This window comes from Alosa pseudoharengus, unplaced genomic scaffold (genome assembly GCF_046254945.1).
Source record: "Alosa pseudoharengus isolate Yale_2024_CS ecotype anadromous, Long Island Sound unplaced genomic scaffold, YU_APseudo_1.1 YU_APseudo_1.1_scf_19, whole genome shotgun sequence".
NCBI lineage: Eukaryota > Metazoa > Chordata > Actinopteri > Clupeiformes > Clupeidae > Alosa > Alosa pseudoharengus.
In genome coordinates, this window is record NW_027468657.1 from 36,592,757 (window position 1) to 36,615,123 (window position 22,367).

At 39.9% G+C, this 22,367-nt stretch overlaps 1 protein-coding gene across 3 annotated transcripts in view; it reads left to right on the forward strand.

Annotated features, from left to right (window-relative positions):
- The window catches only part of LOC143132829 (histone RNA hairpin-binding protein-like), a 44,281-nt gene extending 22,403 nt beyond the window's left edge, over positions 1-21,878 (forward strand). Inside the window, exons 2-8 of one of the 3 annotated variants that reach the window (XM_076292637.1) lie at positions 4,032-4,172; positions 10,495-10,599; positions 14,007-14,069; positions 14,165-14,296; positions 16,626-16,772; positions 16,865-16,949; positions 21,472-21,878. In XM_076292637.1, coding sequence (XP_076148752.1) covers positions 4,032-4,172; positions 10,495-10,599; positions 14,007-14,069; positions 14,165-14,296; positions 16,626-16,772; positions 16,865-16,949; positions 21,472-21,531 — 733 coding nt within the window. In that variant the 3' untranslated portion in view covers positions 21,532-21,878. The remainder of the gene's footprint in view (positions 1-4,031; positions 4,173-10,494; positions 10,600-14,006; positions 14,070-14,164; positions 14,297-16,625; positions 16,773-16,864; positions 16,950-21,471) is intronic. The other 2 variants (XM_076292638.1, XM_076292639.1) reach the window with 2 other exon arrangements.
- The last annotated feature ends 489 nt before the right edge of the window (positions 21,879-22,367 follow it).

Consider the following 22,367-nt stretch of genomic DNA (forward strand, 5'->3'; position numbering starts at 1 on the left):
GTTAAACTGTTCAACCGTAACACTTGCCATCACGCATGCACCTCTTCCTCTCATGCACTCACACACACGATGGCAAAGCATCCTCTTTGTGACAGGTCCCTTAACAAGCACATAGCCCATTGTGTAGGCCTAGTCTATGAAAATAATTGCTATCACTCAGTTCTTGGATTAATATCATACACAGGATTTACATGTGATGCAAGTTGATAGACAATTGTGTATCAAAAGAAGAAAGAAAAGTTTGCATAATTAAATGCTTTTGAATGAATTTTTTGCAGCATATCACCTTTACTATCTACCCCCCTTTTTGACAACTGACATATCGGTTTTACATATCGGTTATCGGCCTCCTGTTTTGGTAATAATTGATATCGGTATCGGCCCTGAAAAAACCATATCGGTTGATCCCTAATCCTTACTGAAATTCAATCTTAAATTACAATAAAGTGACAGTGACACTAACGGTTATATTTACTGTTGGTGTGTAATTTATGTGGATGCATCGCACCATCAAGTAGATGACTATCCAAAACACTAATGCTGTGGGTAGAACATCAGCAACAAGTTACATGTGTATATTATTTTACTACACTCTGAAAGTACTGCACAGTGAAGGGGAAATCTCATTATGTACCACCAATATGTGGCACACACTTGGGTTTGTCTAGTGGTTCAGGGACCCCCCTCATCTTTCCACAGTGACTCAGGACTTTGTTTTACCACTGTATTCAAAGGCCTGATTTCTGCAGTTCAGTGTATCCATGATGTTGTGAAGGCATTGGGGTTGATATTAATATCCTGACCAGAGAGGAGAGTGCCATTTAATGGACAGCCACTAACACCACCATTTCTAGCAGCAATTAAGTTTGCAAGGAGATCACCCATAAAAATCCTAAAATCCTCACATTTAGCCTCAGAAGCTTAGCAGAGACAGAATACCTGTATGTATGGTTTACAGCTACAGATCACTGTCTGTCTATAACTGTCTGCACTAGTTCTACTCACAGGATTAGTCTGTTTTGGATAGTCATTGATGGGGTGATGTATCAATATAAATTACAAAACAACAGTATATATATAGCTTTTAGTGTCACTGTCACTTTGTTATTGTAACTTAAGATTGAATTTCAGTAAAGATTAATATGTGATCCCTTTAACAATATATAGGCCAGGTATGTGGCATTCTGGAAATGCATTTTTGTCATAATCAGTTAGCTGAACTGTGACATTAGTTAGCACAACTTCAATACACCTATTGTGTTTAATAAACATACAGTATACTTACTACTTGTAATTGTAATGACCAAGTTAGTAGAAATAGCAATTCTGTGTAAGTGCACTACACTAAGTGACATTTGTTTGCACAACTTGACATTACAGACAAATCTGGAATGGGAATTGCAAGGACAATCAGTTTGCTTGCTTTTATAAGTAAGGTTATAAACTAATTTTACAGTGTAGCACAAACTTCAGCAATTCAAGTATAGTTTACTTATTTGTTTACTTTTCTACCTCAAAATGAAGTAACACTCATTTTACGCAAGTAATCTCAACAAAAGACAAAACCTGAATTCTACTTACTAGAACATTTTAAGTAAGTAAAACTATTGTTTTACAGTGTGGAAATGTAATTTTAAGTTACACATTGTGTTTTTAATGCAATCATTTGACATATACTGTGAAGCTTCATTGTTAAACACTACCCTTAAATTGTGTATATGAATTTCTTCGAATTTCATTGAATTTCAATTCTACTTCCTTTAATTCAAATTCAAATTGTAATTCTACATCCTGTTTTTGACCTTAATTCAAATTCAATTCAAATTCAAGAATTGAATTGGAATTTAGGAGTCATTCTCAATTCAATTCTGAATTGTGCCCAAGCCTTGTCTTTCGGTCACGGTTTAGGCAGAGACCTTCTGATATGCTTTTTGTTTTAAAGTAAACTGAAATAAAAGTGAAGCAAGTAGAAAAAACACCCGTTTATTTAATGTGTCAACAGAATATCTGCAATTCCGTGTTCATAAGAGAATTCTGTTTTCATGTGTAGATTCTGTGATTCCGTCCGCGTTTTCCGCATCGCGGAAATCATAGGGCCCTACACAGTGAGAATAAAATACAACTAAGCACTGATCCCTGTGGGACACCATAAGATAAGGGGGCAGATGAAGATGAAGTATCATTGAAAGAAACTGAAAAGGTTCTTCCCTCTAAGAAGGAAGCAAACCATTTCAGTGCAGTTCCTGAAATTCCAACCCAGTGCTCAAGGCGCTCTAAAAGAATGCAGTGATCTACAGTGTCAAGGGCGTTGCTAAGATCTAGCAGCATAAGTAATGCATGGTTCTTTGCATCCACTGATGGTAACAAGTCGTTAGTGACTTTAATTAAAGCAGATTCCGTGCTGTGTTTAGGTCGGAATCCAGACTGGAAGATGTCTAACATCTCATTCTCTGATAGAAAGGATTGGAGTTGTTGAAAGACAACCTTTTCTAGGATTTTAGAAAGAGGGCAATTTTGAGATGGGTATATAATAGTTTAAGTCCGTGTCGTCAAGCTCTGGCTTTTTAAGCAGGGGCTGCACTATTGCATGTGTAAAATGAGTTGGTTCTTGGCCAGAGATAAGTGATTAATTGATAATAGAGAGGATGGAGGGACCCACACTTTCAAATGCCTCTTTCACCACCCTTGGTGGAATACAGTTGAGTGGGTAAGAGGAGGGTTTTAGATTAAATACAACTGGTTTCAGCTGTGACTCTAGATATACATGTGCACATCAAATGTAGATACTTGGTCACGTATATTAGACATTTTGTTAACAAAGAAATCAAGGAAATTACCACAGTTCAAAGAAGGAGCAGTATTTGCAGTTTCCTTGGGACTGATTAAGGTTTTTAAAGTGCTGAAAAGAACCTTAGGCTGGTGACTATGTTTAGCTATAAGATCAGCAAACTATTTCTCTCTTATTGCAGATTTAACAGCCTTCTGAAACACGGTTAGGGGGTGTTTAAAACAGTCATTGCAGAAACTCGCAAATCCTTATCTGTTTGGTAACTATGTTTAGAAAGTCATTACAGAACTCCAAAGTCAGTGTTTTCCTAACTTCAGATGGAAAGGTGTATAACAAAAATGTCTAAAGCCACCAAAATCCTAAATAAATATTCCTAAGTTTAGGAGGACCCAAAACATATGATGCCAGTCCTCTCGATAGAACTCTGCTATCTCAGTGTATCACAATGGATGTGCGGCTCAATCGGAAGTTCGGAGACGATGTGGACAAAGCTAGCGCCCCCCATGTTTGCGTGCGGAATAAGGTGAATAGAGTTTGGGATTGTGTCGTCAAATCGCTAAGAATTGTGGGAATTACGGTAACAGCAGCTACTGTACAGGGGTGCGTTTCACAAAACCATAGTTTTGCTTAGGTGGCCACCTAAGATGTAAAGCACTGGGGGAAACACTGATTATGGTTCTGGAGCATCATATAATGATTTGACTAATGTTATCACAGGATTATCGGGGCTAACTCCCTTCACTTCAACTGCAGGTTGTGAGCAACAGGCACTCGCAAGATGCAACTTCAGTCAAATGAGTTGCAGCTTTATTCAGTGACCAACAGTTCAAACTGCATAAGTTATCTATTTGTATTGTCTCTCCCTCTACCAGTCAGATGCACCGAGTCAGAGCTCATAGGTCAAAATCCCAGCATGAATACACACTTACTATACAAAAGTACAGAAAATAACATCCTTAATATAACACATAAGTTCAGAAAAAGTCTGGAAAATGTTTCACTTTCAAAAAAGGGCAAGCACCCTGTAAATTACATTTCCTATTTCTGGCCATTACAGGTAGGGAAGAGAACAGTCCACTTTGAAAAGCCTATCCCTAGTTCTAGCCTGTCCCCAAATTATATTGACATATCTTATTTCAAAACCAACAAGAAATAAAAATGTTTCCCTGACTGTTTGATGCTGTTGATAAATTCAAATACAACCCTGTTATCTTTATGGATGTGATTTGTTTTTCTTTTTAAGGAAAAATGCTCCTTCACCATCGCACTATGGTAGGAAACGAGGATCAGATGGACAACTAAGGTCACAAGGAGACCCACAACCTTCTCTTGGAACAAAGGGAGAACACAGGCACACAGACAACAGATCTGAAAGGCAAGCTAGGTTAACAAGTTGTCTTTTTTAATTCATTTGTGTGTGTTTAATGGCAATAACTACTTTTTCCACCTGATATCCAGGACACCATTTTGGCACGTCTTTACTAGGGCCCTATGAAATCCAATATTATTATTTGTTATTCCAGTTTCCATTATTCTGATTTATTTGTAGCTGTTTAATGTTTTTAATTTATTTATTTTTGTACAGTTTTCACCTTTGCAGAACTTCTGATATATTCAGCATAGCCAAACATGCACAACTCCCAGGGCAAACATAAAAGTTAAATAAATGAAATGGGCATTCTGCTTTAATGCACAGATCTTTAATTTAAAAATCACAATGGAGGAAGGATGGAGGAAAATGTAGAGAATCAGGTTTATTGCCAAGTAAGTTTTTACCTACAAGGAAATTGCTTTAGTCTCAATATGCATGACGCACAATAATACAAAAAAATATATGAAATACATAAAAAGAATTTACAAACAAACAAAAACAAAACATAGCCATTCATGGTGCCATGGCATACAAGAGAAAAGATGCCGATCGTGGCCTACTGGTTAGGGCTTGTAACCGAAGGGTTGCCGGTTCGATCCCCGACCAATAGGAAAAATGTGGGTGGGGGAAGTGGTTGAGCACTGCTCCGGGTTAGCTTCACCTCACTGTGTGTTTCACCAATTCACAGATTGGGATAAATGCAGAGTATATACTTATACATACTTAATTGCAAGAGTTCAGCGACAAGACCTTAATGACCAAACAAAAACAAGCCTAGCCTAGCTAGCACAAAGCCTCAATCTCTCAGCTGGACAGTCAACCGACTAGGAACCCAGCATAGACATGATGGAAAGGTAGAGAGACACTAGCAGGCAGCAAGTCTTCAATAGCAGTGCAGTAAGTTATTTTACTGTCTATTAGTAAGTAGCATCAATAGATCAAATAAGAGCAGATAAAACATAATTATGTACAGTATTACTGTCTATAATAATGAATGATTCCAACGAATTACTCTTTGGGACGTGTAATAATTTAATTAGTCTGTGAACTGAGTTAGCTAGCTAGTGCCATCTTAAAAAGCTATACAAGTGGTTGGCAGTAGCTATGGCAATAAAACTATGCACAAACTAGTGGGTGACAGTTAAGGGACTTCGCTTAAACATAATATAGATAAAATTCACTTGGATTTAAAAAATACACTTTAGGTCATGTCAGTTATGTTATTCAGCTAGTTGTAATTTCAAAGAAATAGCACTTCTCCGTGTAAAATGTAACCTTAGCTGGCAGGCTAGCTATCTCACTAGCAACCGGGCAGTAACTGGCAGCTGCATGGCTAGCTGTAATTCTTTCCTAGATCTAAACACTGACAAATTACAGTATTAGGCTTGAAATGATCACAAACATGTCTGGATTATGACCAATGTTTCCAAAAAACCCTCGGCAAATCCAGAAAGACATAATGACCAATTTATTGGTGAAATTCCAATGGAAGTCTCCCATTAACATTAGTGCAGTCTGGGCTCACTCTTGTCTGCATAAAGGGGGATTTTTCCCCTAGCAATAGTCAAATGCTGAAGTTGTCGAACATTTACGCCTCTTGCTCCGCTTTAGCCCTCAGAATCGATTGAAAGAAAAAGCTCCGGTATGTGTGCAAGTTTCCATTGCATGCTACATCGCCAAGCATTGGCCAGTAAAAAAACTTTTGGAAGACCTTAGCAACACCTAAATTATTGTTAAAGTAGTAAATGTCATCAAGGCTTGTCCAATTAACAAGAGACTGCGCATCTGCGAGAATGAAGCACACCAAACGCTGCTGTTACACAGAGAGGTCAAGTGGACAAGTGCTTGTTCGCTTTATAGAACTGCAGAAAATTTTTTAGTAATTCTTGCAAGATCATAATCGAGCACTCTACGAGCAGCTGACTTCAGTTTTTGATCAAAATGGCCTATCTTGCGGACACTATCGCTCTCTACAGCGAGACTAACAAGAGAACGCAGGGTCCTGAATCAAACGTCATGCAGTGCAAAGATGCCCTCTGGCTTCATGAGCAAACTGGAGTACAGAGTTTGAAAAATGTCAAAAGGAGAGATAAAGCAATTTCCACTGATTTAAAAAAAAAAAAAAAAAGTCTGGTGATACTATTTGTGCATCCAGGGGTCGAAATGAACTTTTTGACTTATTAGTACTACTTTGGCTTACTTAATTATTTATTTATTAGCCAAAACTAGTCAATGCTTTTTTCATAACTATTTTGAAAGTAGCCCATCATTCGCCTCCTAATACAGCTTTTCAGAACGCTACAGAAGATCGCAAGTTCCGCTGTAAATTTCATTCAATTGAATGGGCCTGCCTAATGTTCGGAGGTTCAATCATTTTGTAGCTTATGTTGCAGTGTTGAAGCGGAGCGAACAAATTAGGCTACGTTGATCTATTTTGGTTAGTAGGCCTAATCAAGGATCTTTACTATAATGACCACTGCAAAAATATGAATCGCATCTTTTTAGATCATTCTGTGAGTTTGTTCGCCATCATTGAAAGTGAAAGTAAGCAACTAATAGGCTACGTTTCTACGCAGCATCTGAAACTTTCAAGTTCTAATTTGTGTGACGATCTATTTGTTTTCGCAGCAGATGCGCGAAAGGGTAACCAAATAACTGTAAGACTCCTGACCATGTCAACATCGGGTGCACAGAACACCGATGCAAAGCTGAGTTGATATGGCAAGCCAATTTAACGTGACGTGAAGTAGTCTATTCTTGCGGCTGTTTTCCACACTCCAAACCCACATAGCAAAATGTGTCTGTACCACTACCTTGCCTCAGGATTACCTAGTGTTGGCCCACTTCTGGCTTGGTCCCCGGCCCAAAAATGGCCCGGTCACTGATAACTGACTGACCGGCCCAGCTGTGGCCCACACACAGTAAAATAACTTATTGTTTCGCTGAGTGTCGGCTGGGTCCCCGGGCCTGTACTAGCCCAAACACTATAAAACTGATATGCTGAGTGTCGGCTATGTCCCTGGGCCTGTACTGGCCCACACACTATAAAACTGAGTGTTGGCTGAATGTCAGCTAGGTCCCCGGGCCACATGTGGCCCAATAACTACCAAAAGTACTTGAAAATAAACACAAATCCAGAACTAGTAATTAAAAGCACAAGCTAATTTTATTAACACGTTTAACAAACACAACCTTGCAAATAAAATAAAAAACATTTTAAAATTCTACAAGCTTTTATATATACTTTAGAAATTACACCAGTTAGTGAGGATAGGAGCAGGCTTCACTCAATTTGTCTATTTCTAAACTTTAAGAGTGCTGGCCTGGATAGTTATACATACAAGAAAAATAGGAGAGAGGCCGCACTATGCATACATACTCTTTTATTTGCACATACACTAAATTACACCAGTTAAAATATACAAGCTACTTTTATGTACAACAATCTACATATTTCATTTAAATAAACAAAAACAAATAAACATTTTAGAAAACCCTCAGGAAATAAGGTTATTTAGTCTAGAATGCCATAGGATTCTATTTTAGCAGGCATAGGAGTAAATGGGTTAAAACACATCAAATAAGCCATGGAGACAGTATCTTTCGTTAATCAACCACCACAGCTTGCTCTGGTATACGCTATAGCCCCAAATCGCAAATAGTGGATTAGCTAAGGGCGGGCGTATGGCCTGCCGCCACTGTCAAAGAAAAATCAAGAGGAAACACTGCTCTGCTAGAAAAAACAATATATAGCATGCATGTATGGCACTTACAATGACCAGGATAAATGCTTCTAACTAAAGGTAGTGAAAAAGCCCTTAAAATAGTGTAGTTAAAATGGGGGGGGGGGGGGGGACCCCCCTACCGTGGCTTTATTACAACTTACGGCACGGAACAGCACAGCTGCTGGAAAAAATTCTAGGGGAAACGCTGGGCTTGATGGCCACCAGGACTTTAGGTTGGCTATCACTAGGGTTGGGTATCGTTTCAATTTGAACGATTCCAATTCCGATTTCTTATTTCGATTCCGGTTCCTAGCGATTCTCGATTCCGATTTTTTTTTAAAGGCAGGGTCAAAAAAAGTTTAGGATATTTTAAATGAGCTAGCTAACCAACGGTCTTTCTCAGGGTATCTGCACATTTTCCAAGTGCAAATTTAAAGACTTTTAAGACCTTTTCAAGACATCTAAATGAAAATTAAGACTATATCACGGCAAAAAGATATATATGACTGTTTATGCAATAGTTTTTTTTTCCTACTAATTTTAACCCCCATCCCATTTTGGATGTCTACAGAAGTTACCAAATATATTTTGGCGAAAGAAAATAATTGTGTGTGAATTACCTTCACAGCTATAAATGCCCAATTTTAGGGTCTGGACTGCTTGCTTTTGAAGCTGGCTGTACATATTTGGTTTTGCTTACTGCTGAGGCTGTTCTTCACCTGTGTCTGTAGTAGCTTAGGGCTACTTGCCAAAGACATGTGCACTGGACTGGATTCCCTTCAATATTTTTTTCAAAAATAACTAAGCTATTTACATATTTAAATAAGCCTACTTTATATAATTTACTATGTGCATCTATTGTCCAATATGCAGCACAGCAAATTAAAGTTAATCCACTACTTTACATTTTGCATACCAGTTGTATCTAAACCAACCAAAGCTTGACTGAAACATTGTAAAACCATTGACTTGTTTTAAATTAATTAAGAGACAGGTCCTCTTCGCATGATCCTGCTGAAAACTGCTGGTTTCATCTCAAGCACGCACGTATTATGAACGCACGTATTTCTTTTATGTAGCAGTCGCCGACATTCAAAACATATGCGGTTATATTTCACAACTTTTGCGAAGTAGGCCTAGCCTACTGGGAAACGCTGGCAAGCAAGCTGCTGGCAGATATAACAGGTAGGCTATTATAACTTAGACAGATATTTTCTTCCCTAGGCTAGGCCAGCAACACACGCTGGAAAGATGCAAACAGATCAACTTAACATACAGTATTTCCTCCTAAATTGCGAAGCACTGCATATAATTTCACCAGCAGTCTTCGCGTCCATAGTTTGTGAAACGATGCTGCGTCCGAGCAAAGACTTTGGATGCCAAGCGCAACTCCAAAAAGAAGAACAAATGAGCGTCCGGCTTGAGGCTGCGCCCGACGCCGGACAGGGCTTTTAAAATCTATATGTCCGGCCTAAATTCGAACATATGTCCAACCTATCGCTAACTGGCTTACCAACTCTTTCTCCCGCTCATTCTACCGTAGGCTCCCTCATTCCACGTAGGCTATCTATCTATCTCTCAGGCCTCAGCTACACCACGAAAACGCCAGGTATATTATTTTGTACATAGGCCTACTGTATTATTACCGTTTTCACACCTTTAACCAAACCCGTGAAAAACATCTTCACTCTGCAACCACTACACTTCCTCCCGTAGCCTAATAGCCTATCACTTATACAATTGCGTTTTAAATACACGAAACTGGATGGAGACATCACTTGCTCTCTTGCACTCGCTGGCGGTCCCATACGCACATTTAATACCTCTCTTTCGAAAATTCAGTTGTATTTAAGACTTTTTAAGGATCCGCGGGAACCCTGCTTTCTGAATAAAATAGTCTGACCTTCTCCATGAATTTTAATTCTATTAACTATGCGCTTCTTCGTTGGTGTTCAGCCGTTTCTTCTTCCGGTCGGCGGACTGGGAATTGAAACTAGGAATCGAAATTTAAACTTTTGAACGATTCTGGGAAAATCGCAAAGATAGTCCCGGTTCCAACCAATACTCGATATTCGATACCCAAGCCTAGCTATCACTAGCATTACACCGGACATCTCATCCATGGCCAGAGATACGCAAGCCCAGGGTGGCCATTAGTTTAGCAAAAGAGAAGAGTTAATTAAATGCATGAATCTAATGTTTTTCCCATGTTTAGGTGTTCACATTCACAGATATGAAGTATAAAAAATAGAAGATGAAATGTAAAGTTTTTTTTAACTGAATTTTTAGTCTTTGGTGTGAGTGCTTGTGTGTGGGTGTATGCTGGTTGGGGTGTGAGGGGGGGCTCAGCTTCCATAGTTACATGTGAGGGGGCCTCTTAGCAAAAAAGGTTGGGAATCAAAGCATAGTTTGCCCACAGTGGTCTACCTTTGCTGCTAACGTAGCTTGCAAAGCTACTGTGTTAATGTTCACTTACCAGGCTAGGCAAAGGTCTACGGTAGTTAATAATACAAAACAATAGTTCAGATACTGTTAAACATGCTGTTGGTAGTTACGTAATATTCCATGAAGCATTTCACTCACTTCCTCTTTCTGGCATTGACACTTAGTTTCACTACTCCGGAGACTGTTCGACCCTTATCAAGATGCAAAGATTGGGGAAGTGAGGTGGAAGAGAGCGAGATGAGAATGAGCGTTAACCGTGATATGCAGAGGTGAGATTTGTTTTTTCTTTTTCCTCACTTGTTAATGTCTTGGAGCATTGACTCGTACCATGCATTTTTTTGTTTTGTTTCTGGAAGGGTTATTAGGGCCTAAACACCAGAGGTGTAAAGCCCAATTGTTTCTGGAAGGATTATTATTATAGTAAGTAGGGATGCACCAATCTGACTTTTTCAGTCTCGATACCGATGCCTGGGCTTTGTGTATCAGTCGATCCCCGATACTGATCCGATACCATAGTTAAATTAATAAACCATCCTGTGGAAAAGACTAAGGGCATTAGGCCTGATTTAAACATTCTTTCTCTAACTAAACATCACTTTCCTAGGACAAAATCTAACAAAGTAACACTTAGATATAAATGTAATTTATGTAAGTTTTCTTATTATTTTTATAACGAAACGCTAATTTGCCATTGAACCATACAGTAAAAAGTTGGGAAATTTGGCACATTGATTCGGTTCAGTCATATGTTTAATTTCACAAAGTTTCATATCTGCACTTCCGAGTGCTCTAGCGCCACCAACGTTTCAAATTTTTTATTACATCTATGCACTTAAAGTTTCAACCATACACCACATTTTGAACATTAAGGTATATTTGGAATCCTTGGATGAGACCGAACTTGACACACCCCATGACGTCAATATCCACCATGTTTGACGTTCCGCCATATTGAATTTCATCAAAAACACTTAAAAGTTTTCACATGTCACAAAGTTTATCCAATTTTCACGAAACTTGACGCAGATGATCATCAGACCATGTCTCATAAACACATTGCTCTTCGGAGCCATATATAAAACCTGTCGCCCGTCACGACCAATCAAGAGGAAGTGAAGTAATATCTCAGTAAAGCTTTAACGTATCAAAACCAAACTCCGTACATGGGGTCAGGACCCAATAAAGAGGAGGCTCAATACATTTGATGACTTTTGACCCATAGGTGGCGCTATAATAAGCAAAATTACATTTTGGCCTGTAACGGGTGATTTGTTTGGAATTAAAACTTACTATTGGTGTCTGTTAATGTTAATGTTAATGTACTAGTGGTGTCTGTTGGAGGTCCTAAGGCTGACAGATTTGATTTTGTGACGTCAACATAATTGATCCGGCCGCCATATTGGATTTAATCAAAGTCACTTAAACGTTTTCACAGGTCACAAAGTTCATCCGATTTTCATGAAACTTGGCGAAGATGATCTTCAGGCCATGACTCACAAACGCATTGCTTTTTGGACCTATATTCAAAACCCGTCACGACCAATCAAGTTTGGCGGCAAACTCCGTACATGGTCTCAGGACCCAATTAGGAGGAGGCTCAATAAATTTGGTGCATTTTGACCACTGTGTGGCGTTATAATCACAGGAAGTATAGTCATATTTCAGCAACACTTTGACATATAAAAACCAAAGTCAGTACATGGGGTCAGGATCCAATAAGGAGGAGGCTCAATAAATGTAATGACCTTTAACCACTAGAGGGGAGCTATAATCACAGGAAGTGGGCTCATTTCAGCAATGCTTTCACCTATCGAAACCAAACTTATTATATGGACTTGGAACCTTATCATGAGGACACAAAATACATTTGGTGACCTTCAACCACTAGGGTGGCGCTAGAGTAACAGAAGATTAGGTCATATCTCAGCAATGCTTTCACGTATCAAAACCAAACTTGGTTCATGGACTTGTGACACCATCCTGAAGACATAAAAAAACATTTTGACTTTCGACCACTAGGGGGCGCTAAAGTTACAGGAAATGAGCTAATATTCAGGCAAGGCTTTCAGGTATCGAAAGCAAACTTGGTTAATGGACCCGGGACCACATCCTGAGGACACACGATAAATTTAGTGACCGTTGACCACAAGGGGCGCTATAATTAACAACACTTTCTCGTATCGACACCAAACTTGGTACGTAGTAGACTCGAGACCACATCCTGAGGACGCACAATACATTTAGTCACCGTTGACCACAAGGGGCGCTATACTTGGCAACACTTTCTCGTATCGACACCAAACTTGGTACATTTAGTAATGTTTGACCACTAGGGCGGCGCTAGAGGAACAGGAAGTGCTGATACATGTCAGTTGAAGTGCAGTTGAGAGACCCTGGGCAATGGGCAAGTGGTGCAGTAGAGACCTTTAGGCAATTGTCAGGCGAAGCAGTAGAAACCTTGGCAATGTCAAATTTATCTGCCATCTCGGCAGCTCAAGTATCTGCAACCAGCTTGGCCCCCTCATTGCTGCTTTGCAACTATATTTATTATTATTATTAGTATTATTAGTATTATTATTATTACTACTACTACTACTACTACTACTATTAGTATTAAAAAATAAACAATTGTGCACCAGCAGCAACTTTCTCCCACCAAAACCAGTTTTGTGCAGATAAAAATCCCACATTAGTGACACCCCTGCCAAAAAGGTTTCACCCGTGAAACCCCTCTATTTACCCATAGTGGTACGGTCCCTCGGTTTCCCTGCGAGCCGCGATAAACTAAGAAGTTCACACAGAGTTTCAATGGTGGTAAACCTAACAGTATACAAAGTTGTAAGTTTTAACTAATAAATGAGAAGTTTTTAACAGCTAGTGTGAACATTTCCATTTCTTGATACCAGGAACAGTTTATACAGATAAGAGATGAAAAAGACAATATGTTTGGTTTGAGTATTTGTTGACTGTCACGCATTGAACGTGTTGCCTAAAAATGCAACAAAATGCATGAATCAATCAAACGTCATTAGTCAATGACAAATGGTGGTTAATAAAATAATGAATAGTATAATGACGGGCAGACTGTAAAGACAATGATGTAGCCTAATGACAAACACCAGAAGAAATCTAGACTATTTAGTGGCAAGTGGCTGGTTGCATGTCGAGGCTTAGTCTTTGAAGTTCGGCCCATGGATCTGCAAATTTTTCCGATCCCCGATCCAGCTATTTTGTCAATATCGGGGCCGATATCCGATCCAAACATCGGATCGGTGCACCCCTAATAGTTAGTCCTATTTGATCCTTTTCTGCCGTACTTTTCCTTTAGGTGTTTCCAATGTGCAAAAAGTCTTGGAATTTGGCATACGCATCAGCTGTCGGTCATTACTCAGGGACAAAGGTTTGGCCCTGGGTGTGGATCAGAGACTCTAGTGCCTCCCTATGTGACTGAACCTGTGGTTGGCATATAGTTTCAGCTACACACAGGTGTAGGTGTTAGTAGGTGTGTGTGTCTCCCCAAGACATGTGTGGAATGGGGTGGAAAGGTCATGACACCCCACCCCCCCGTGCAGGACCCGCAGGTGCTCGCAGTTGCTCGGGCCTGTCATTGCTGCTTGCGGCTTTGTTATCATTGGAAATTTTGAAATCAAGGATATGTCTTTGTGTTTTTTTTTAGATACAGAAGGAGAATTCTCACTGCAGAGTTTTCCTCTAGAGAAAGAAAAGTCTCCTCAGGAAGGTGAGGTTTCTCAGGAGATACTGCAGTTTACAGTTTTTTGTGTACATTGATACGTTTGCATCAGTTGTCTTGATCGCTCCCCTTTCTGTGTACAGCTGTGACTCAAGAGACTCTGCTAGTCCTACAGAATTGGAAACAGATGAGAATGTTCTACTAAGGAGGCAAAAACAAATAAATTATGGAAAGAATACCCTTGCTTATGATCGATACATCAAGGAAGTTCCAAAGTGAGTACATTACAAATGTATGATTGTAGTTTTGTTTACCCTTCTCTACTTTTATGCTGTTTGGACAGGCTTCTTTTATACAAATATTGATATTAAAAGGTAAGTGCAATGGTTACCTGCATGCATTCATAATATCAGCCAACTGTAGCCTACAAAATGAACGGATTCTGTCTTCAGATTGTATTTAATAATGAAATTGTAGCATTACATCGGGGAAGCAAAGACCTGTCTCTTGTGAGACTTGAGAACCATAAGTGCCGTTAACTTCGATGCTGGCTGCAGGTGTTCTGCTAATTTCTGCAGATACATGAGCTCTCGGGCTATCAAACATGGTACTCCTCTGCTCTTACATAAGTCCCTTTCGGGCCAAGTAATTACAGGAACTTAGTTATAGGAACTGTCCATTTCTAAATCAGTTCTACTAACTACTTTCCCCCAAAAGCCGTTTTTTCATTTGCATTCGCACTGACCATAGAACTGGTACGAAGTCGTAAGTGACTTAGGTATGCCGACGACGTTTATAGCAGTGTTTCTCAACCTTTTTCAGTCACGGCACGCTTTACGTTTTACATGAATGAATAATCTCAAGGCACCCCAAACTTTTTTGTATTTTTTTTTTATGTTCTCTTAAAGCTGCAGTTGGCAAGTCTGACAGATTGAGGGGACTTAGCCAAAATTTTGAATGTTTACAACTCTCATGCCCCTCCCCCACTACCACCGAGCACCCTCTCATCGTGTTTATGCTCGTCAGGGCGCACCAGACTGCACCAGACTGTGATTGACAGTCAGATCTCACACAGCCCTGCTCTGATTGGACCAGAAGAACCGGGAGCTGTGGACTTTTGCAAAACAAATAACAGGCTGCAGGTCAGGGTTGGGCAAACTGCGGGCCGGATCCGGCCCGCCAAGCACTTTAATCCGGCCCGCCGAGCATTTCATTTGGTTATCAGGCTGCTCGCTTTTTTTTTTTTTCCTGCGATAGACAACGTTGGTTAGCTTTACTGCAAACTGCTTTTCACTCTTTAGAGAACGGTTACGATGTCAATGTCAAAACAGCATGTTACATAGAGATGATAGGCCTACTCTTTGTTATCCCCTTTGCAGCTGATCTAACTTGAACGTTATGCTACTCCATTTAATTGAGAACGCGTCTGCAACCTTTGGCATTTGCCGGTCATCGCAGCAGCGCCATCGGTGCAGACACTGATACATTTTTCCAACTTAGACCTCCCTGTTCAAGGTATTTCCTCTCCTGTTGTTTTGTGCGGCAAACACTTGCAAAATAAAAAATTCTAACAAATTTCTCCTCCATCGATAAATCGCACAACTCCCAAAAGTTGTGCATGGCCACTCATGTCTGTTGATTTCATGAACTTGCAAAGAGAATTTCCCTATAGAGAAAATCAGGCTAAGACCTCTTCTTTGTCTGCCGACATGTCATTAATACGCCTTCCAATGGTAGAGTTCAAAAGTGGTACCTTTGATCTCTTTAGCTGCTTGTGGGCCTAACATTTTGTTAGCCGTACAGGCTGGCACTATGACTGATTCGGCAATAGTGTGAGGCTTTTTAGCCTTAGCTATTATTTCGGCTACCAGGTAGCTAGCTTCCAGTGCTTTTTCTGGCACTTTTGCACACTTGAACATCCCCTGCTCCTTCCCTACTTTGGTTGGCATGTGATGGGTGATTGGTTGTCAGATGTCCTTCAACTTGCTGGGTACCATTGCCTGGTTGGACAATTTCATACCACATAACATAAACAGGGCTGTTAACTTCAAGCTAATCCTGACTTTCTGACCACTGTGATGAAGCAAGCAAGCATGCTAGTTAACAGCAGCCTAACATTAGTCATTAGATGTTTTTGGAAAATTTATTTTTTCCAGTGAGCCTACCAATGTTTGACATTGTCACCGAAGTAATAAATAACGTCTGGTATTTTAGTGGAATTGTTGCTGTCATATTTCACTAAATTACAGGTTGTGAACATGGAGTCATCTAAGTGTTCTGACTAGCAGTAGGCTATTGCACTAAATTGGAGAAACAAGGGCTTAAACTGTCTGTTTTCCTAAAGCGTGTGCTATTACGTATTCTGTGCATGTGACATAAATCTCTGAATCTGAATGTTTTCACTGAACACGGTACAGAAGCCCCCTGTTGTGCTATGTTTTGGTAGTAAACAATTAAAATAAATGTTCTGTAAATTAGTCTGTTGGTGCCGTGTGTGTGGTTACTTGTATTGTGACCTTATTTATGAAATACAACTCGGAGGCATCATCAGTGCATGGACAGGTAGTCTCTGCTAACTAAAAATGCATGGTGTTTTTTTGTCAGACATCTCAGACAGTCAGGAGTCCACCCCCGAACTCCAAACAAATTCAGGAAGTACAGTCGCCGCTCGTGGGATCAACAGATCAAGATGTGGAAGGTTAAACTCCACACCTGGGATCCCCCTGCTCAAGATGGAGACCTTCAAGCTATGTATGAATAGCTATTCTATTTATTGTCAATGTGCATCAGTATGCTTCAGCTATTTCTTCTCAATACTGATTAATCAAAATCTGTTGTTTCAGAGAACAAATTGACCTTGGTGAAGTCATGGATATTGAGTTGGACCCAGATGGGGAAACTTGCAAAACATCTGCAGAAGATGAGATGGTAAGCCTTTAAATGAAGCGGGGAAAATACCTTAAAAGTGATTTATTACCAGTGGATATCTTAATGGGGAAATAGTGCTGTTCATCAGTCACCAATTCTCTGAACCACTCAGTCAACCAGTCCCAAGAGGGCATAACACTCCCTTCTTGCCCTCTTGCAGAGTAGGGTTGGATACTAGAGCTGTGCTCAAAATATCGATATTGAAATGTACCATGATGTACTCTGCCAATATTTACATACAGATGGTGCTGTATGCAGATCTTATGTAAAAAAAAAAAACTAAGTGTAAGAGACGATAGACATTTTAAGTTTTAAAATTAAAGTTGATAATTGTCAGATGGGAAAGAGAATTATTTAAGCAATATTGTAGAAGTGAGTGCCGTTGGTATCGGTTATAGGTAAGTGGTGGCTGAGTGGCACAGGTAGTCACTGCCATGGCAATATCTGCTACCAACGCCACAATCACGAGTGCCATATTGCTTTTATACAAAAGTTCTACCACCAACTAATCAAGTTTTAAGATTAATCGGGCTATATTTTGACTATCAGAAACACAACGCAAAGTTTATTCTTATTTTACACTCAGTCAGTGGCGAATTGAGCCATGTGCTTCACTTTTATTAAGCCTTGCGCCCAGGGGTGTAGCAGAGGGTGTGGTCTGGCGCATGATCCAAAAATCGCTAAAAGTGATTACGGCACTGACCAAGAAAAACCTGGTCTATAGCGAAAGGCTCATGTAAAGCACAGCTGAAGACGCACGGTCACGAGATGTAAGTAACCTTAACAAGCAGAGACCACGGTGATGATGGTTTCACTTTGCCTTTGAGTTCAAATAATTGGCGAGTGCAGAATGCATGTGGTCACAAAAATGTTTCAGTAAAGCAAGGTTTAGTAGAATCCCACTGTGGTGTTCTATACACGGTCTTGCATGCAAGCAGATTCCTTCAAATGCGCCGCTGACTGGCAAAGTACCGATGCGCTGTTTTTAAGATGCGCTGTTTGAAGTTGCGCTGCTTGCTGTTAAAGGGATTGACAGATGTCACTCTCATTGGTTGAACGGATGTTGGGCCCAAAACAAACCCATGACTGATTAAGAAACAGAAGAACCACCTTTTTGAACAATGCGCCTGACGTTTGATAACAAACCCACCCCGAATGTATTTAAGCTTTTCGCCACTGACCATGAGTTTATGATTGCCAAGATGGAGCCCATTGAGTTTTAGCCTTGGTCTCTCCGTTGCCAAGCAACGCAAGACTTAACTCGATAGCCTAGTTCTGTCAGAGAGGATATGTGTTTGTGCACACAGTAATTTGTATATAACTTAAAGGAGAATTCCGGTGTGATATTGACCTAAAGTGTGTTGAAACATGATACCGAGTGTGAACGTATGTCTCATAGCCCATCTCGGCTTGTCCCCTGCACTCCAAAATCTGGCGCTAGTTAGCCGATGCTACCAACAGCTTTTTCAGTTGTGGTGCTTCGGCATCGGGCTAGCCATGCAAATAAATCACTGTTTTACACCATTTACGAGGCTCAATGTATCTCCACACTTCATTGGTAGACTACCGAAGGCCCTGACATTTAAAACGAGACATTGAGAACTTTTAAAAAGCGCTGGTAGTTTACTTACAAGACGATTTATACAGACAGTATCTTCACGAAGTTTAGCGTTTGCAGCCATCTTGAATTTAGTCACGATAAGTCAAGTGACGAGTAAGAATGAACAGGTATGATAAGGGATCAGATTCCAAAAATAATTCAGTGGAAATGCATGGATTCCAGTTTCTTCCAGTAGCAGCAACTGGAATCCATGCATTTCCACGGAATTATTTTTGGAATCTGATCCCTTATCATACCTGTTCATTCTTACTCGTCGCTCTACTTATCGTGACTAAATTCAAGATGGCTGCAAACGCTAAACTTCGTGAAGATACTGTCTGTATAAATCGTCTTGTAAGTAAACTACCAGTGCTTTTTAAAAGTTCTCAATGTCTCGTTTTAAATGTCAGGGCCTTCGGTAGTCTACCAATGAAGTGTGGAGATACATTGAGCCTCGTAAATGGTGTAAAACAGTTATTTATTTGCATGGCTAGCCCGATGCCGAAGCACCACAACTGAAAAAGCTGTTGGTAGCATCGGCTAACTAGCGCCAGATTTTGGAGTGCAGGGGACAAGCCGAGTTGGGCTATGAGACATACGTTCACACTCGGTATCATGTTTCAACACACTTTAGGTCAATATCACACCGGAATTCTCCTTTAAGCTTAAAGATAAATAAAGCTTCTCAGTTTTAACCTTAATAGAGCTACTGTTGCATGAATTACCTCACAAGTAGACATCAGTATGTGAGGTTCCATGGCACCACGCCTGATAAATCACCACAAACATGGGGGCACCATAGTGTACAGTTTTATCTACATTTTGGTTACTATTTTGGTACATTTATGTACACCGCTGACTGCAGGCACACAGCAGTGATTCCGGTCATATCTGCCTTAGTTGGTTACATTCTTAATAATAACGATTCATCATACCAAAATGAGGTATATAGTTTTGACAGTTGGTGTGATGAAGCTCACCTGATTCTTAATATTGATAAGACAAAGGAGCTAATCATTGATTTTAGAAGGGGGGAAAAACTGAGGTAACCCCCATCCTGATTAGAGGACAGTCAGTTGAGGTGGTATAAATACCTGGCATGTGGACCAAAAGCTGGGCTGGAAGATGAACAGCAGTTTTGTCTTAAAGAAAGCCCAGTCCATATTGTTTTTCCTTTGAAAAATTGGGTCATTTCAAATCAGCAGACCTATTTGAAATATTTTTTATCATGGTATTATAGGAAGTGTCCTTTGTTTTGCTGTTGGTTGAAGGGGCAGCAGCTTGACAGTGGATGACAGGAACAAGATAAACAAAGTCCTTTAAAAGGCACAGTCCATTATTGGCCTGAGCCGTACTTCTCCTGAGGCTATTTTACAGCAGAGAACCATGAAGCTTGGGAGTGTTCTATCGTAGGAGGACCATTGTCTGCATAGCATCTTTGTAAAGACTGGAAAGAGTCAAGGGGTCCTATTACCCATTGGCTCCACTGAAAGGTTTAGGTGGTCCTTTGTCACTCTTCTGTACTTGTGTTGTTTGTTGTACATTGTACTGTACTGTCATTGTCTTTTTGCTGTCCTGTTGCTATGTGTTGTCCAAGGTAGCAAACTTGTTTCCCCTCTGGGGATTCATAGAGTTATCTATCTTAAGTTGAAGGTGTGGGAGAGTTCACAGTTCAATAGACAAAAGGGAGTAGCCTCATCTCTTGGTCATCATGCTAGCACCTCAGATATTATCCTGACGTTAGACCAACGTGCACAGCAATGTAAGATTGTTAACTTTAGGTAAATCAAAGTTGGAGAGGCACTGAGATGTAGTGTACGTTTAGATTTTATCACCCTTCCACCTTTTAAACCGGTGAATTTATGTTATCGGTTAGGCCTTGCGTGTACATGACGCCGGCATTTTAGGAGGCTGTAACCAGTAGTTTTTGTAACCAAAGTGGGATTTTTTTTAAACCGCCGGCTAACTTTTGCCGTGTAGACGTCACAGCCGGCAATTTTATGATGACAGCCCCACCCATCAACTCAGCCACCGAACTCGACCTGACACGCTGCTTGTCATAACAAACCAAACCATTTGTTTATCATATTAAAATGTTTTTTTCTTTCCCCTGTCATGATTTATGGGCACAATGTATCAGCCTTTTGTGGCTAAGTTAGAAGCACACCGTTAGCTTAACTTAAATTACTTAACTTAGGCATGTTAATGTTTTCTCCAGTGGTGCCCAGACCTAATGCAATACGTAAGCATACGTAATTCCACATAGCAGTCACATAGGCTACCTTGAAAATGAACTTTATTTGTTTAACAGTTGAATTGAAAACCAAATTGTCTGTAGTCTCCTTATTTCATGTGACTGCTTAACAAACTGTTTCAACAATGTTTTGTCTTCTACGCAAAGTAAATGTGAAGCCTCTGCACGGCTGTCACGGCGCCATCGACTGGTCTGGCATATGCACTACTGCACTTTTAGCCTCTGCATGCAAGTTTTTTTCTTTACCGGTATCGTTAAAGGTGTGAAAGTGGTAAGAGAAAATACACCCATTGGTTTCGTGTAGACGTAGCCCAAGTAGCTTCACTTAACTTCATGTAGCAAAAAGCAAGCAAGTTCTCCGTCTTAACATTCCGAAAATCAAAAAACCCATTCGAAGTCAGTGGACAAAAGTGTGTAGGGCAAAATGTCTGCATTTCAGACTTCTTTGTCACTGCAAGAGTTTAAGACACAATTATTCAAAATCCCAAAGGAAAAAAGCAATTACCCCACTGTCGATCTCCTTATATGGGCAATGATGGTAGTTTTTTTGTAGGCAAACAGATGTCTTTGATTCCTGGAATTTCATGTGTAGAGAAAGTCAGAAAAATATATTTTTTTCTAATTATACTAATACAATTTAACTAAAGTGTCTTATTTTCTTGAATTAGGATTGCTTCTCTGTAACACCAAGAAAAATGAAGAAAACTGAGGAACTGCCACAAGTGTAGAAGGCACAGAATGCACACACAATGTTCAGTGGAGTAAAAGCAAGTATTACTGGCCTGCAATTTGACAATTCCAAACCAACCAGAAACAATTGTTATTATTCCGATCATACAATTTGTAATTTTACTGTCCTAAACTGGGAATTGCTACTGTTTTTCTTTTTCATTCTTTTTTTAAGGCTGATGTTGGTCAAATGTTTGCTTTTAAATACTTTGTCAGATGTATGAGAAGTTTGTACATACACTTATTTAGACTTTGTTTTAATGATTGTTAAAAAGTAATATGTGTATTTTCTTGTAATTAGAAATGGTTCAACATTTTGTAAGTAATAAATTTGAAGTAAATAAGAGTATACATTGCATTTGTAAAACATTTTGAAACCATGTGGGCATCATGGCTCAACTAAGATCTTTATTGAGAAACAGGGCCGCTACTAGCCATTTGGATGCCCTAAGCAGTTTTTTTAGGGGTCCAAGCGAAGCCCCATTGTGTTTCTACGTTTTCCTGTTATTGGGGGCCAAGCTGCGAAGCCCCATCATGTTTATCTTTTCTTACTACTATTATTATTACACATCTTTCCTCCGCCATTGAAGTCTATGGCAGCCCATAGAACTGTCTGATAAAATGTTGTGAAATTTAGCACACTGATTTTGCACACTGATTGTGAATTTAGCACACTGATCCTTGGAGTTCAACGCCCTCTATGGATCCTCCATATTGGATTTTAGCAAAAGTGAAACAAAATTTTCAAAGGTCACAAATTTTGTCTGATCTTCAAGTTTGGCTCGTACAGGGGGAACAAGCCACGAGAAGTAGGCTATTTAAGACGACAGAGTAG